Source organism: Passer domesticus, chromosome 1, assembly GCF_036417665.1.
Source record: "Passer domesticus isolate bPasDom1 chromosome 1, bPasDom1.hap1, whole genome shotgun sequence".
Lineage (NCBI taxonomy): Eukaryota > Metazoa > Chordata > Aves > Passeriformes > Passeridae > Passer > Passer domesticus.
Window position 1 is genome coordinate 10,884,694 of NC_087474.1, and position 15,874 is coordinate 10,900,567.

Consider the following 15,874-nt stretch of genomic DNA (forward strand, 5'->3'; position numbering starts at 1 on the left):
TCATTAAGATCTCTAAAACTTAGATTGTAGCTGTATTTCTCAACTATTCAAGTCTGTAGAGTCATTTATGCTGAGTGTTACTAATCACATGCTGCAGAGCTACAAAATGAGTTCAGATGAATCCTGCCTTTGAGTTTTGGTCAATGTTTAGCATATTGAAGTTTTTTCACAGAGTAGCAGAGTAATCTCTGATTCTGAACAATGAGTTATTGCACATGTATTCCTTTGCTGGAAGAAACTTTGTAATGGTGCTTATTGAGGGAGGAAGCTTTTTTTCCCTTAGGTAAGTTAGATTGTTTTCTTCTCCTATTTTTAATTGTTATGCATTGGTTGGTGAAACTGAAGAGAAATTGAATGCAAGATTATTGATTTTTGTGCCTGGCTGGAGCCACAGATCCCAAAACTTATATCAAAGACCTAGCTTTAGATTTTTTTGTTTCACATTGAGTAGGAGAGGATGTGAAAATAGAGATTTGAAACACAGAGACAGACAGGGTTCATCTTGGTATAGAAGAAGAAAGAACAAATGGAATGGAACAGACTTGCAGCCTAATGCAAGGCAACAAAGCAGTTAGGGTATCCAGGGGTGTCACCAAAAGGGATTGTAGTAATTCAAGAGAAATAGAGTTAAACTCTTGATACTGTTTTCTTCATTAGCCTCATTTAGTTTTAGTGATGTCAAGTGCCCAACAACTTGTTCCAAGAGCTTTTCATGAAGTAGTACCTGTTGTTTGCTGCAACTCAAGAGAAGTAATTGGATAATCACTTAACAAAATCTCCTTTTTTACTTTTATTCAAAGATAAAGGAAATTTCCTGGGGAGATGTTGGAGGCTGGACTGGTCAAGGAGGATCAATTCTTGGTACAAAACGGTAAAATCAATATTTTTGTCAATTGATATGATGAATTGTAGTGCTTTATACAACCGCTGTATGATTCCATATTCTTTTCTTCCCGCTGACTGTTTTTAAGTCCTCAATTTTTGTACATTTGGGTTTTTTGAGCTTGTTTTTTGTTCAAATCCTTGTGTTCCAACTTGGATATCTTTGTAGTACTGAACCCTCTCTGAAGAGTGGGAGCTGGGATCTCAACTTAAAAATTTCTGGGGTTCCTTACACTTTGAAGGATTTCAAACCTGCAGTTTCTTTACACTTGTCATGAGTCCTTATTGTTTGTCTGGAAGAGCTACTTGTATGGATAAATATGTAAAACAAAAACCATTGTGTTGCCTGCTGACTTTATGGTTTCAGCTTAGTAATGAGTTCTTACTGCTTCAAAATCTGTAAATTGTTTTTATTTTTCTTTTGGTTTAATGATTTTTAGTACTCTTCCTGCAAAATATTTGGAGAAGATTGCTGACCAGATGCGCACTAACAACATTAACGCCCTTATGGTTATTGGTGGATTTGAGGTACACTGAAATATCTAATTATGTCTAAGTAGACTAGAAATCCTAACAAAATTAATAGTCTGGTTTGATTTTTACCCAATCTTCATGTAAGGTGCATTTGGCTCTATCTGTATTTGATACATGACATAGTGTTTAGAATCGTAAGTGTTGTCAGTCAGGGGTACTCTGGAAAGCTGGCATTCAAGGCTGTGACTGGAACTGCTAAACTGATGTGCTAAATGGATAAATGAGATGAGATAGTGTTACAGTTTTTTGTATTAAAATAAATAAATAACTTCAGTTGTGCAAGTTTCAGTCTATACTGTATCAATACTTAGAACATCATTGCAGAAGTTCTTGACTCTTAGTAGAAATTGCACTATGGCTCCTTTTTAAAGCCACTCCTCTCACATAGTGCATGTCAAAATCTGTAATGGATCTAGACAAGTTGTTGTTTTGGGTTTTTTTGCTATATTTCATGTTTGCTTTGTTCTAAAAAAACAGATAATTTTTGAAATTTAGATTCAGGAAAGTATATTTTTTGAAATTTAGATTCAGGAAAGATTCAGAAAAGAATGTGTTCATTGCTTTTTGAGAAAAACTGTGTCTTCCTTTGAGAAAAACTGTGTCTTCCTTTTTTGTCCAAGCTGTTAGCTATGACCCTAATTCAGGAATATTAAGATTTTTAAATCAGGAGTAACAGTACCTGAAGATTGGGAAACTAGTTTGTTTTGTTGAAAACCAACTTTCTGTGCCTAAATTTTTCATTTTCATGAAAACATATGTTCTATTTATTGTTTTCAAATATATGCCTGTTTCTAACGCTTTCTTTTTTGTCTGTGTTAGATTTTAGTGGTTCCTTAGTGCTCTGACTTGCTGAAGTGTGCTGTGGTAGAAATGGCTCCCCCTGTGGCCCTTCTGATTTTGTCACTCCCAACTCTGCCCTTCCTTTATTCATCCTAATTTTTTACCTGATGCCTGTGCCCAACAGGCTTACCTTGGACTTCTGGAATTGTCAGCTGCCCGGGAGAAATATGATGAATTCTGTGTTCCAATGGTTATGGTTCCTGCAACTGTATCCAACAATGTACCGGGTTCAGATTTCAGCATTGGTGCAGATACTGCTCTGAACACTATAACTGATGTAAGTCTGCTCTGGTGTGTGCATATACTAACAAAGCAGTTGTTTAGACTTACTCAATTGGCTACTTCTGGATATTTTTGTAGACCAGAACTTAAGAAATGTGATCTGGGAAATTATAATTACTTCATGGCACCACTTTAGAAAAGAGAAAGTCTAGGATCCCGAATGCTTCCATTTGGTTTCTGCTGAAACTACAATGACCTCTAAATTTTTTAAGTGCAGGATAAGATGGCATCTGTTGTATAAGAAAGAAAGAAATAAACCTAAAACTGAGACTTGGATGATCATTTGCTCTGTAGAGGGGGAAAAATCTCTGTTCATAATATATAGAGTTGCAGTCTCTGCACCTGCAACAAACACTGAAGGAAAATTGCTCTGTTGAGAAGGAGATTCTTAGTTATTTACCATCTTTACTCCTCTAAGAGAATATGTAAAATCCACATTTCTCAATAATAGGCATTACATTTATTCTGTTAATAGCAGATTTAATAAAAAGAGTTGAGACATGTTAAGTAATTTTAAAAAAATCAAATCCAGTTATACAACATAAGAGATTAAACATCCAGTTTTTGCTTTATGAGGAAAAAGCTTCTCTACTTGGAGTGTGATAGAGCACTGGAGAAATCTGCCCAAGGAGGTAGTGCAGTCTCTGTGGAGGTAATCCAAACCCTCCTGGATTGTTCTTGTGTCTCTTGCTCAGGTGTTCCTGCCTTGGCAGAGCGTTGGATCTCCGTGAGGTCCAGAGGCCCCATCCATCCCCAGCCATTCCTCAGTTCTCTAATACTAATTTCAGTTGAGCAGAAAGCTTAGTCAGTTGGAAAAAAGAGTTTCAAGTTGCTTTTGAAAATTAAATGACAAGTTATCTTATCACTTAAATGTATTTGAAAATTTTAATCATGATAGCTTTTTAATTTCAAGGATTCTTCAGGTCCCACCAACTTTAAATGCACTGCCATAACTTTTTTTTCCCCACCATTCCAACATAAATAATTTTAACTTCACCAAAAGAAATTCTTCAGTTAGGAAATATCAGTTTCTTGAAGTATTGGCTTGAATAAGACTGTAAGCTAACTAAAATTCATTGAGTTAATTTTTTATTGACAACTTGGGTTATAAGTGTTGATGTTGTTTCCAGTTCTGGTAAATAAAAATATCTGTCCAAAATGACTGATTATGAACTAAGGTGAGTAAAATGATTGTGCATAACATCTGCTTTCCCTCTTTTCTTATCTTCATAAACTTTGTTAACCAAACTGACTTCTTTTTATAGGTTATTTCATGCAAAGGAGATATATAGTAGGCAGTCAGTCTGTGTTGCTGTGGTTTGCTTTTCTATTTAGGTTTCTAGGTGTCATTTGCCTTCATTAGATAAAACATTTGTATTTTCAATGCAATAGTTGAAAACTTTTCAAAAGCTTTTTTTTTTTACTAATGGCTTTCTTGTTGTTTTATGTTTATGTTTAATTTTGCCTAGATTTTTCTCAGGATTAAAGATGAAAAGTAATGGCTTTGCAAGATCTATATTCAGTTGAGTGGAAAATTAAATTTGGGTTGATTTTTTCTCTTTTTTTTTTTTTTTTTTTTTTTTTTTGTTTGTTTGGTTGGGGTTTTTTTGTGTGTTTGTTTTTTGGTTTTTTTTGGTTTTTTGGAAGGAGCAGACTTGTGTTTGGAAAGCATCCTTTCAGTTTTTTGCTCTGATTGTTTGAACCTGATTCACAAAAACTCTCAGTGAAAAATACATCCTTTCATTCTTGTGCCATGCTCAGATCAGGTGCAGTAGCAACTGTGCCCCTGTTAAATGTGACCAGATAAGCTCAGTACATGTCATACAATTGGCTGTGGTAAACAAAAGCAGGAGGTGGACATCAATATCCATTTTATCAAGTTTATATGTAGGTTTTATTCTCGTTACCACAGTTAGGTCAATAAATGCATCACAGTTTACAATGCTTTCAGGGCACCAAAAGTGTCATCACACTTAGTTTTTCTCTGGTACAGTTCTTACTTGAGTGATCTTGCCTACCTCTAGTCAGGTAAGTACAATTGTGCTGGTAATCAGGGATTGTTGCTGTTTGGCATCATTAGACACTTGTCAGTTGTTTTAACTTGGCAAGTGTATGCTGAAACATTTGCTGATAAAATGTGTTAAAATTCTGCAATTAAAAAGAGAAAAAAAAAACAGACTTAGCAGATACATAACTTCTGAATGAGAGATTAGTAATGAGTGTGCTCCTCACAAAGGCATGTACATTTCTCAATAACTAATTTAGATTCTGTAACAGATCATGGGGACCCTTCTGAAATGTTCAATTTTTTCCACTTCTCTTCTAAAATCTTGGCTTCAGATTTTGAATAGTGTTTTAAATTTATGATAAACTGTATTTTTCACTTCACTTTTCAGAATATTAGAAAAACTGCTAATGACAACATAAATACAAAGTACCTGGGAAAAGCTGAATGTTTCTACCTGAGGAGGATATGCTTAAGGCTGATATATGTAGGCATAAAAAGTTATCCTTTTAGGATTGCAGGATAAGAACATGAACTTCAGATTTTCTATTAAATGAAGCATCACTAAAATATCTACCATAATAAAAATATCTATATTTTCAAGTATGTTGCTAATTCAGTGAAATGAATAGGGTGTTATTTTGGATGTCAGACCTCAGGAATGTGGCAACCATGAAATGAAAGGAAAAGGGATCAACTAGATGAGAATAATGGAACCCAAAAAAGGGAGAGGCTAAAAACTTTCTGTTGTGTTTCTTCAATCTTTCCTTTCACCAGAAGAAAAGGGGATACAGACTGATGATTTGGTTTTGAGGGGGGGTAAAAAATACCAAACAAATGTCCCCTGAGGAGCACAGCTACAGTCAGATGCCTTAAGGCAGTCTCCACACATTTCCTGTGGAAAACAGACGCCTGAACCCTCCCAGTAGCATGTGTGGCTCCACAGTACTCTGAACTAGGAAGCTGAAAATTAGCCAGGCCACTAGCTAACCTGTTAATTTTTCATCTCCTTCAATCTAGTAACAGCTGATGTGGAGTAAGGGCAGTAACTCCATTCCCTTCAACTGCCATTTGTACTTAGGTCATCTTAAAGTCAACAAACAGTAGTCTCTGCTTGACTGCATGAATTTTTATAAAGCATCCTTGGTTATGGCAACAATCTTTTTAGTAACACAAATCCAATAAAAGGGTAGGAAATTATTAAACCATTTTATTAACACAGTGCAGTATCCCTCTATGGCCTTAGTGTAGTAATTAAAAAAATATACTAGCATAGCAATTGCTAAAACCATTGATCACTTATTTACCTTTTATAATTAAGTGACCATATATTAAAAGCATTTTCATGTTTTGCCACAGTGATGCAAAGATGTTGCATATAATCATCTAATGCTCGTGCTTGGTGAAGGTACAACATTGGATATGTTGGCTGAAATCACTTGCATCAAATAAATGGCAATATTTAATGCAAGTAAAACATATCATAACTGCATCTTAACATACCATAAATGCAGACTAACCAGTTATGTTAGTTATTGCTCTACATCTCCCTTTGACTTGTTTTTCCAGAAGTCTTAATATAAAACTTTTTAGAGAAACTTGTGTTCTGCAGATCTCCAGGAAGCTGTGTGGTTTTACCAAACCACTGTTACTTTGTATGTCTTTATTCTTTTAATAGAAATAAATGTTGAAAGCAGTCTGACTGAGCTGAGTTGGGCCAGGCAATTACTGAAATTTCCTAAGTGAAGTCTCAGCCACTAAAAAAACCAAATCCCAAATAAACCCCTCCTATTTGTTGCTCCTGGCTCTACTTCTTCTGAGCTCTTTGGGTCTGAAAGCACATCTTTTAGGCTATGTTTCAACCTCAAACTGAAAGTGTAGTAGTGAGCCATTTCATTTACAAAACAGTGAGAAGAGAAAGATTTTTTAGAAAGCCAGTTTGCATTTATGCACCTACAGCCATAAATGCACCTACAGCATAAATATCCTGTCTTCTCACTGAACAGGACCTGCTCTGTCTAGGACAAAAGCTCAGAAGGAGAACTCTCACAGGTAGGGGATTTACACATAATTTTCTTCTAAGTTTTTCCTTATACCAGTCACTGTGGAGATATGCCTGGAGATACCTCAGTAGGTATCTAACTTTGATCTGCAATAGTTGGCTTCCCTGAACCGATTTGAGAAATAAAGAAAATGAGACTTCTGTGAACATCAGTTTCTGGGAGAAAGAGATGAAAAAGTCGTGTATTACGTAATCAGGCTTTCTGGTGGAGAGCCATTACACAGGCAGTTTGAAAAACTGCCACACTTCATGAGAGATGCTGATGAGTTTAGATTAGAAATAATTGGAACAATGTAATGTATGTTTATTTAAAACACCTGCAAAATCTTAACATTTATTTTGACATCCACTAGGAGCACCTAATCCTTTTGACATGATAATATATATTGTAGATTTTGGAGTCTTTCCAAGGACCTAAAACTGCTTTTCAAAGAATCCTTGAACTATACTTGCAAACTTTATTAACTCATCCATCTGCATATGTTCCTGGATTTTTCTAGGCCTACATCCAGTCTGTGTTCACAGAGGCAGATGTGAGATGTTGATAGAAACTTTGAAGGCATGGGTGAACTTTTTTTTCCTTTCTCTTGGTGGAAATAGATGCGTGTCTTGACTTTCTAGGATAACATAGTTTTTTTAAAAAGTGTCTTTCTTTAAGCAATTTGCAAGGGTTTTACTAGTTAATTTTCTAAGCTCCTTAGCATGTATCATACTCTGTTCTTCAAGTTCTTTCCTGTGGAATGACTTCCAGTCTAGCTTTTTGCCTTCCTTTCCTACCCAGCTGCTTCAGACCTCTCTGCTGTGCACACTTCCTTCAGTCTGTACTAACTCGTACTAATCCTCTGCATTTCTTCAAAGAGCATTGTGCCAATGCAACCCCAGTGCACTGTTGTGGTATGTACAGGATATTTTCACCCCCCCTCCCCCCAAATAATCTCACCAATTGTATTTATTTGGGCCAGTGGACAGCCACATTTACCATCACATGCCAGGAGTCATTAGCAGAGCAGTCCAAAGACAAGGAATGTTTCACTCACACTTGTACCACTGCTTCAGGCCTTTGAAAGTTGTCTGCAGCTCTACGAGGCGCGAGCCAGCTTTGAGGAGTTTAGCGTTCCTATGTGTGTGTTGCCTGCTACTATTAGCAACAATGTGCCAGGCACAGACTATAGCCTTGGTACTGACACTGCCTTGAATGCTATTGTGGAGGTAAGACTGCATATCTTCTAAAAGTTAAGATGATAAAATGCATAAGATGAGGATACTTAAAGACGTTGAAATGTCTAGTTTTCTTAAATAATTCAGGTACTTGTGTTTTTTATTGGTTAATAGTTCAGTTTTCCAAAACTGATTAAAGATTAACCTTAGAAAAAGTATTATGTTAAATGCTTAATTTTTGGGGACTCTCTTTTGTTCTTCAAGACTCCTGTATTAGGGTATTTGCTTTTACTGAGAATAAAATATTTTGCTTTCTTCAATTTCATTTTTATCTTACATATTACTTAGGGAAAAGAAGAAAGCATATATCTTATAAATAAATGCCCCATTTGTTGGATGAACTATTGACTGAGCTCAGTGCAGCAGAGCATTTTAAATGCATGATTAACACTAAATACATGAAAAATCCTGTAGACTCCATTAGGCTTAACATACATTAAGTGCATATAAATGCATGGATAGTATAAGCAGTTAAGTCTGTCACTGATGTTCAACTAAATAGTGTGGGGTCAGAACAGTCAGTGTTCTAGTTTTAGTCTGCCATAGTTTTTCCCTTGGGTTCAACTGTTTTATGAGCTCTTTCAGTCCTGTTTACTCTGCTTAAGACACAGCAAAGGGAACTGAGCTGAGATGCAATGCAAACAAATGAGTAAATCTTACCAGCTCTGAGTTTTATCAAACCCATCATTAGCAAGCCATATAACTAATCATGAAGTAATTTGTCAAGGAAGTCAAATCAAGACTACAGATCCAGGGGTTTGGGAGAAGCAGGTTTGTTTTCCTGTTCTTACACAGTGAGTGAAAAAGCTCAGTAGATAAGTGGAAGAGCTGTGGCAGAAAACAGGGTGGCTGCACTGCAGCATCCCTGGGCTGAGATGTCCTAAGGTGTCTTTTGGGCATGTCATGTAGCAGCATTCATAGGCAGGACATGGGTACTTTTCCACTCCTTCAGCTCTTTCTCCTCTTGGCCTGACATTTATAGAAGCAGCTAAGTCTGCTAATTGTGATGTGGCACCTTCAAAAGTGGTAACAATGGGGCAACAAATGATTGCATATAGTGCTGCTTCCTCTTACGAAATTGTTTTTGGTAGTAATTTAATTACAGTTTGTATAGATATCAGTAATGCTTTCTGTAAAAAAAAATATGGTTGCATCATATGAATTTTATTGTCATTAGGATGTTTAGTTAATGTTAATAGCAGAACACTTGATTTGGTGTTTTGAACATTAGGATTTTTATTAAGCTGGGTCAGTTCATATGAAAGCTCAGCTAGCAACAGAATTCCAAAAAGAATCCTCATGCCTTGTTTATGATATCTGAAACCTGCACCAGGAATTTAAGGTTTGGCTTTTCCAGCCTGTAGTGTAGTGTATGAATTAACAATTCATTTAAGTCTACCTGTGCCAATTTCCTATTTGGGTATTTCTGTCACAGTCATTCTGAGACAGCAAGAGTAGTAGAAAGTTTATGCTCCATCTCTTGTAGGGTCAAGGACAGAAACCCTTCTAAGTAGGTTTCAAGTGATTAGTCCCATAGGCAGTGACTGATTTACCTCCTTGCTTAGTGCTTGGGGATTCTCAAAAGGCAGAAAAGTCCACTCTCCTGCCAGCAGATGGAAAATCTTTTTAGAAATCTTGGGGTTTACAAATATTTGAAGTCTCTCAAAATGGTGGGAATCTTCACATCTATATTGTCTAAAGACAAGATTGTTTTACAACATAAGTTAAACACAATAGTACCTATCCGGTTTCAGGCAGCTCTTTAAAAATGAGTTAAATTGCTCCAGTGCTACATTATTCTGCAAAAATTTTCATGAAACAATGTCTGTAAGAAGAAAGTAAAGTGCTTGGGGACACTGTAAAACCCAAGACATGTAAAAGTGTCATTTTGAAAAACTGATAGAAAGTCAACATAGACTTTTGTGATGTAGTTTGTTATGGAGATACTTCTCTGCTTGGGATAACAGAATATCCATATTCTGAATAAATTCATGTGAATGATGCACTTTTTATGTAAGCACATAATATGCATATATGCAAATACAAAGATAAAATATGTATAAATTAAATTACATGTATCTTTTGCTAACTTGACCTGAATACATGCATACACTGGTCTTAGTCTTTAATTGCATTAAACTGTATTATGTTAGAAGTTCTAGAGTTTTGTATTAAGTTTTCTCACATATCAGGTAATGATTTGTTCTGTGATGTGTTAGGTATGGTTTTAAGACTATTTTGTTCACAATCTGAATTGCAGAAATAGTATTTTCAATTAGCTGAATGAAGTTCTGGTTTTAAAAAACTGTGAACTAGAAATACCTCAAATTTTATGGCACCTATAGTTATTCATTCAAAAAATCAGTAAGTCATGGGGATTTTTTAATGTTACCATAATTCAGGTTGCAAGATGACGAACTTTCCAGGTACTTTCATTTCCATTTTTATTAAACAGAACTGGTGTTGGGACACTACATCAGTTTCACAAAATTCTTCCTGTCACAAAGTGTGGTATATCCTAATTATTTATTTGTTTCTAAGACAAAGAAGAAAATAGGGCCTCTTTATTTCTCTGACTCGCTTTCTGAAAGGAAAATACATTAATCAACAACTTTAAAATAACTTCAAATAGTAAAAAAATCCATTCCAGGAGGTGAGTTTGTCAAATAGATTCTTGAGTTATTACTAAAACCTAAAGGTGGATAGTAAATAGTTCCTAGGTTTCTGCATTTTCTTGAGTTACAATGTTTTCCTAAGATTCCTAGGTCTTGCCACACTGGAGATTGCCTCTGTCTTTGTTACTTTCCACATCTCTTAGGCAGCTCTAAAAAATATTGGTGTTAATTGGTTTCACGTAAGTAACAGATCTCCATTCTTTATGCTGGTCAGAGTAAGGTGCAAGTGGAGATTTCAGTCTTCTTACAGTAACTATGTACGGGTTAGTCAAAAACCAAAAGCATTTTAAAACATGCACCAGTAGTGCTTGAAAGAATTATATTTATGTGGAAATCACTACTGGAAAATAATTGGGCAGTACCTGCTCAGGACTCAAGAAGTTCAGTATAGATGGGAAGGCAGGGAATTTTAGTATCAATACTAAGAAGTAAGCTTAAAGTAATGAATAAAGAAGAGAAATGTATTAATCCTACAATTTCTTGAAAAGCTTCATTATAGCTATTTGTATCTGTGTTAGAAAACGCAGATACACAACTGGTTAATGGCACTACAAACCAAAATGAACTCGTTTCAGTATTTTCAGGAAGCAAGTAAGTATATGTTAAGAATTGCTAGTAGAAAAACATTTTATTTCTATCCTGATGCTCAGTGTATAATTTATAAGAAATCCTTTATTAGATAATTATTATAGTTACATATACCATTTTAGAATTCTTTAAAGGTTCATTCTTTATAAATGCTTTATTTTTAACTTTTTTGTTACCAGTAGGTGACACAAAGTTGCATGACATAAAAAAACGTAATCAGTGAGGGGTTGTAGTGCATACTCAGGCTGTGGTGTCTCTGAGCAGACGTGTGACCGCATCAAGCAGTCGGCCAGCGGCACCAAGCGCCGCGTCTTCATCATCGAGACCATGGGCGGCTACTGCGGCTACCTGGCCAACATGGGCGCCCTGGCAGCAGGAGCTGATGCTGCTTACATCTTCGAAGAGCAGTTTGATATCAGAGAGCTCCAGGTATTCAGCACCCTTTGCTCATTCTTAAGTGGAATTCTTAGTTGTACGTGCGTAGCGTAATGTGTATACTTGAAGTAGTAGGCTCATGAAAGAAAAAAAACAGCTGAGGTTGTTTTTTTTGCAAATCTGCACTTGTCGTGCCCAGTTCCTGTGCCATAACGTTATATAAAGGAGTGTAGACACAATCACTGTTGACACCCAAGTTCAGTAAAATGACAAAAATAGTTGTACTGGCCATTAAGCACTACTAAATTAATTGTTTCATTTTTAGTCTTCTTATTGAAATTCAAATTAAATGAATAGACCTGGGTAGTTTTAGAATAAAGCCAAAAACAAGAGAACAGTATTTTTTCATTTACGGTAGAGTTGTATTTAAAGGCTGTTCAGGAAAGAACTGACCAGTATGTCAGGTTTATTAGATACTGACTCAGTTACCACAGCTATTCAGAGCATGTCTGGAAGTGTTACTAAAATAAAGCCCTCAGGCTTTAAGGATTACGGATTATGGCGTAGTATGTACACAAGGCGATATGGAACTTGTCTGCTGTGAGGACTTTACACTTCTGAGACGGTTAGTGCTAGCTGCAGTCATGGACAAACACAAAGCTAAAAGGATAAAAATTTCCTGGGAAGCACAGAGATGTGAAATGAATCAGAACTTATCCCCACACAGTTGTTGGCAGGACTGGAAGAAAGGGCAGGCTGTAAACTTTAGTGGCAATTTGTGTATTTTTATGTATATCAAGCTGGATGCTGTACTAGTATAGCATATAAAAACCTCCTTTGATTTAATAAAATCTGTTACTTCTGATGTTAGTTTTAACCCAAGATGAGTTGCCATACACAGTATGTTATCCTGCATCTCCAAAAATCTTGATAATTTGAATTTGCACATAATACTTTATGTGGATTATTTGACAGAAGTTCTCTGGCTCATGTAGGCTCATTAATGTTGTTTCAGATACAGAGTTCTGTATGGATCTTTAAAAATACTTTTGTTTCTAGGCTAATGTGGAACACTTGACTGAAAAAATGAAAACCAGTATCCAGCGTGGTCTAGTGCTGAGGTAGGTAAAAGTACTTGTAATAGATGGCATCAGTGATACTGAGCATCCCAGCCAGGTAGGCTGCTTGGCCACTTGGAAAGACACTCCAAGTCTATATTCCTTGATTATTCCTCTAATTTGAGATTTTTAGAAAAGCTGTTGCTCCAAAAGGCAATTGTGGGACCTGTCTGGATGTGCAAGTCTAAAACTTCATTCTATGTATATTTGTTCTGTAATCTAATACTTCATCCTGTCTTCAGTCTGTTTTCTCATTGGGTTTGTCTTTTATTCCAGATTCTTTCTTACTAAAGGTAGTGTGTCACACAATGGCCTTTGCTATAAAAGCCCTAAAAATCGTGAGCCTGTTACATGGAAGTGAGTGTATATGATCAGATAAAAATGTCCCAGCCAGGATTACTGCTGTCAAGAAAAGTGAAAAGACTTGTCATTCAGTAGCTGCAAAGACATCCAGTGCAGAGTAATTTGCTAACTATCTGGCATTAATTGTTACAGAAACGAGAATTGCAATGAGAACTACACAACTGATTTCATTTATCAGCTGTATTCTGAAGAAGGAAAAGGAGTCTTTGACTGTCGAAAAAATGTATTGGGCCACATGCAGCAGGTAAATAGAACTGTAAAGTTATAGACAGCACTATTCAAGCATTTGAAACAAGTCTGACTCAAGATTAAGGGAAAAAAAAATGTGGATTTTTGTTTGTAGGCAACTCAGAAAGATTTTTTTAGCATCAGGCTTTATTGCAAACCCTTTTAAAAATCTAGTAAAAATGCATTAGATTATTTATGATTTAATTTTTATTCCTCTTCTGTCTATATCAATAAATAATTCCACTTTTTGTCTTATATGCAATTGTAATACCTTCTTCATAATACAATTATCTGCCCATACATAATGTCTCTGCCTCTTGAACTCTCTTGAAGAGCAGAGATTTCATTAAGAAAATCTGTGCAGATGGGTGTTTTTGTGGAAGAGACAGAAGTGAGCTACTCCTTTGGCCTGTGTTGTCTGCATTGCTTTATCTCACTGTGCAGCTGGTTGGTGGGCAAAGAGAAGTCCTGATTTGGCTACACTCATCACTGAGGCTGAGGTGGAGGAAAATGCACAGTCCCCTCCATTCTTCTAAGGGAGAAGTAGTATTGATTCTGTGAGAATTCCAGAGATGCTGGACACTAATTTTAAACACCTTAGACTGACTGATGGGGTGGGGCTTTTGGTTGTTTTTCTAAGTGGGGGAAATGGAAATAAGGGGTAGAGCAGGCCATTAGCAGAGATAACTGATAAACACCAGCCCTGCTTTGATAAGCTAACCCAGAATTCAATTTTTGCACAGGGTGGAGCACCTTCACCATTTGACAGAAATTTCGGGACAAAAATTTCAGCAAAAGCTATGCAGTGGATCTCCAAAAAACTGAAGGAAACCTACCGGAAAGGTGCAGAAACGTTTGGTGCAGTCTCTTGTTACTGTCTTTGATTGTCTGTCAGTATGTAAGACTCCTCCATTTTGCAAACATAGGAATATTTGTTAGACAACGTGCTTGGTGTTTTTATTATTCAGTAGTGCCTTGCTGTGCTTCTTGCTATATGAGCATTTCCACTTGAGTGAGGTCAGTAATTCAGATAGCTGTTTCATCATCCTCTTAAAACAAAATAGCCAGTGTGATGGAAGATTTTCATGCATGCAGGAATTGATGTTTGTATAGTTACACTTGTTCTTTTTTGTTTCATGCTGCCTTCATGGGAGACAGAAGGAGGTAATATTTAGTCTTTAAGAATTCTCGTAAAGCACTGCTTGCTGAAATCTGATCTAAAACTGGATGCTAAAATTCAATCATTTTAATTGCACTGTTATTTCATTGCTAATCACTGAAGTTATGCTAAAAAGTGAAGATTTAACCCTATTAAAACACTAATTTGATGTTATACCTATTAAATAATCAGTAGCTGAAATTAGGCTACTGTAAGTTTTTGTTCAGTTTAATTACAGAAAAGCCGTATTTGCCCTTATACTTGTAAGAAAGATGCTGAATTATTTCATTCTTTTTAGGAAAAGTATTTGCCAATACTGATGACTCAGTTTGTTTGCTGGGAATGCGGAGACGCAACCTTGTTTTCCAACCCGTGGCTGAGCTGAAGAGTGAAACAGACTTTGTGTACGTATGCACTGCCTGGTGGTAAACACCTCACCACAGCCTGCCTTGCACCACTTCAAACAAACACTTCCCAACGCCTTACTGCTTTGCCTTAGGCCTGAATTCTGCCAGATCCACTTGGATTGTTTGCTTCTCTCTTGCCTTTGTGCTTTTACTTCATCCTCCTTACATTTGATGAAGTCTGGGACTCTGCTGTCCTGTTAAGTAATTTCCATGGGATTGCCTTTGCCTAATGCCTAGAAATACTTTAGGTCAGTGGGGCAGCATTTATGTGCCAAATTTGGTATTATGCTTAACATCTTCCAGTAAGACCTGTGCATTTCTTTGGGATTCTGTCCTTGATTCTTCTCATTTTGTGTCAGTGTTTTACATCCCCCCATGACGGTCAATGCCTGATTCCATTCCTAAGGAAGGTGTTTGCCTTACCCCCACGTATTTCACCTCCCTGTTTCCCCCCCCCAGACACAGGATTCCCAAGGAGCAGTGGTGGCTGAAGCTGCGGCCGCTGATGAAGATCCTGGCCAAGTACAAGACCAGCTACGATGTGTCAGACTCAGGCCAGCTGGAACATGTGGCCATGCTCCCAAAGGAAGCTGAGACCGGAGCCATCTAAACACACCACACTTAGATTGTTGTCATAGATGCACATTGTGAGTAACAATGCTTTAGAATCCTTAAAGCTTTGTTTTGTAACATTTAAATTATTGTTCCAGCACTTTATGTGAAATGAGACGTTCAGCTGTCACACAGATTTTGTCCTGTTTGTGTGTTATGTTTGAAACAAACCCTTGCATCTAATGGAAAACACCAGTACTGATACTGCCCTTTAACAAGCAAGTGCAACACCGTTCTATGCACTCTGTAAGTTACTCATCTACTGCACTTTGTTTCAGAGTACTTACACCCAAAAATAAGTGTAGATGGCTAGTTCTTGTGTTGAGTTACAGGATGTGCTAAATGTTCCTGAAATGAAATAAAATACTGTTGCAAACATCACATGTGTGTTCACTTGCTTTAGACAGCTGAGGGAATAGCACTTGAAGGATTCTCTATAGACTCCAGTAAAGGAAAAAGAAACTCCCCTTTTCCTTCCTCAGCTCTGCAGGAAGTAGTTAGTCACACCAGGGCAAGTGTTTTTTCA

General features: G+C 36.7%; 1 protein-coding gene across 3 annotated transcripts in view; it reads left to right on the forward strand.

Moving 5' to 3' along the window:
* PFKP (phosphofructokinase, platelet) overlaps window positions 1-15,729 on the forward strand; it is a 42,501-nt gene extending 26,772 nt beyond the window's left edge. The window contains exons 14-23 of one of the 3 annotated variants that reach the window (XM_064391842.1): window positions 801-871; window positions 1,323-1,410; window positions 2,381-2,533; window positions 7,662-7,814; window positions 11,351-11,515; window positions 12,521-12,582; window positions 13,075-13,186; window positions 13,914-14,013; window positions 14,628-14,733; window positions 15,196-15,729. In XM_064391842.1, coding sequence (XP_064247912.1) covers window positions 801-871; window positions 1,323-1,410; window positions 2,381-2,533; window positions 7,662-7,814; window positions 11,351-11,515; window positions 12,521-12,582; window positions 13,075-13,186; window positions 13,914-14,013; window positions 14,628-14,733; window positions 15,196-15,346 — 1,161 coding nt within the window. In that variant the 3' untranslated portion in view covers window positions 15,347-15,729. The remainder of the gene's footprint in view (window positions 1-800; window positions 872-1,322; window positions 1,411-2,380; window positions 2,534-7,661; window positions 7,815-11,350; window positions 11,516-12,520; window positions 12,583-13,074; window positions 13,187-13,913; window positions 14,014-14,627; window positions 14,734-15,195) is intronic. The other 2 variants (XM_064391699.1, XM_064391767.1) reach the window with 2 other exon arrangements.
* Window positions 15,730-15,874: the final 145 nt, after the last annotated feature.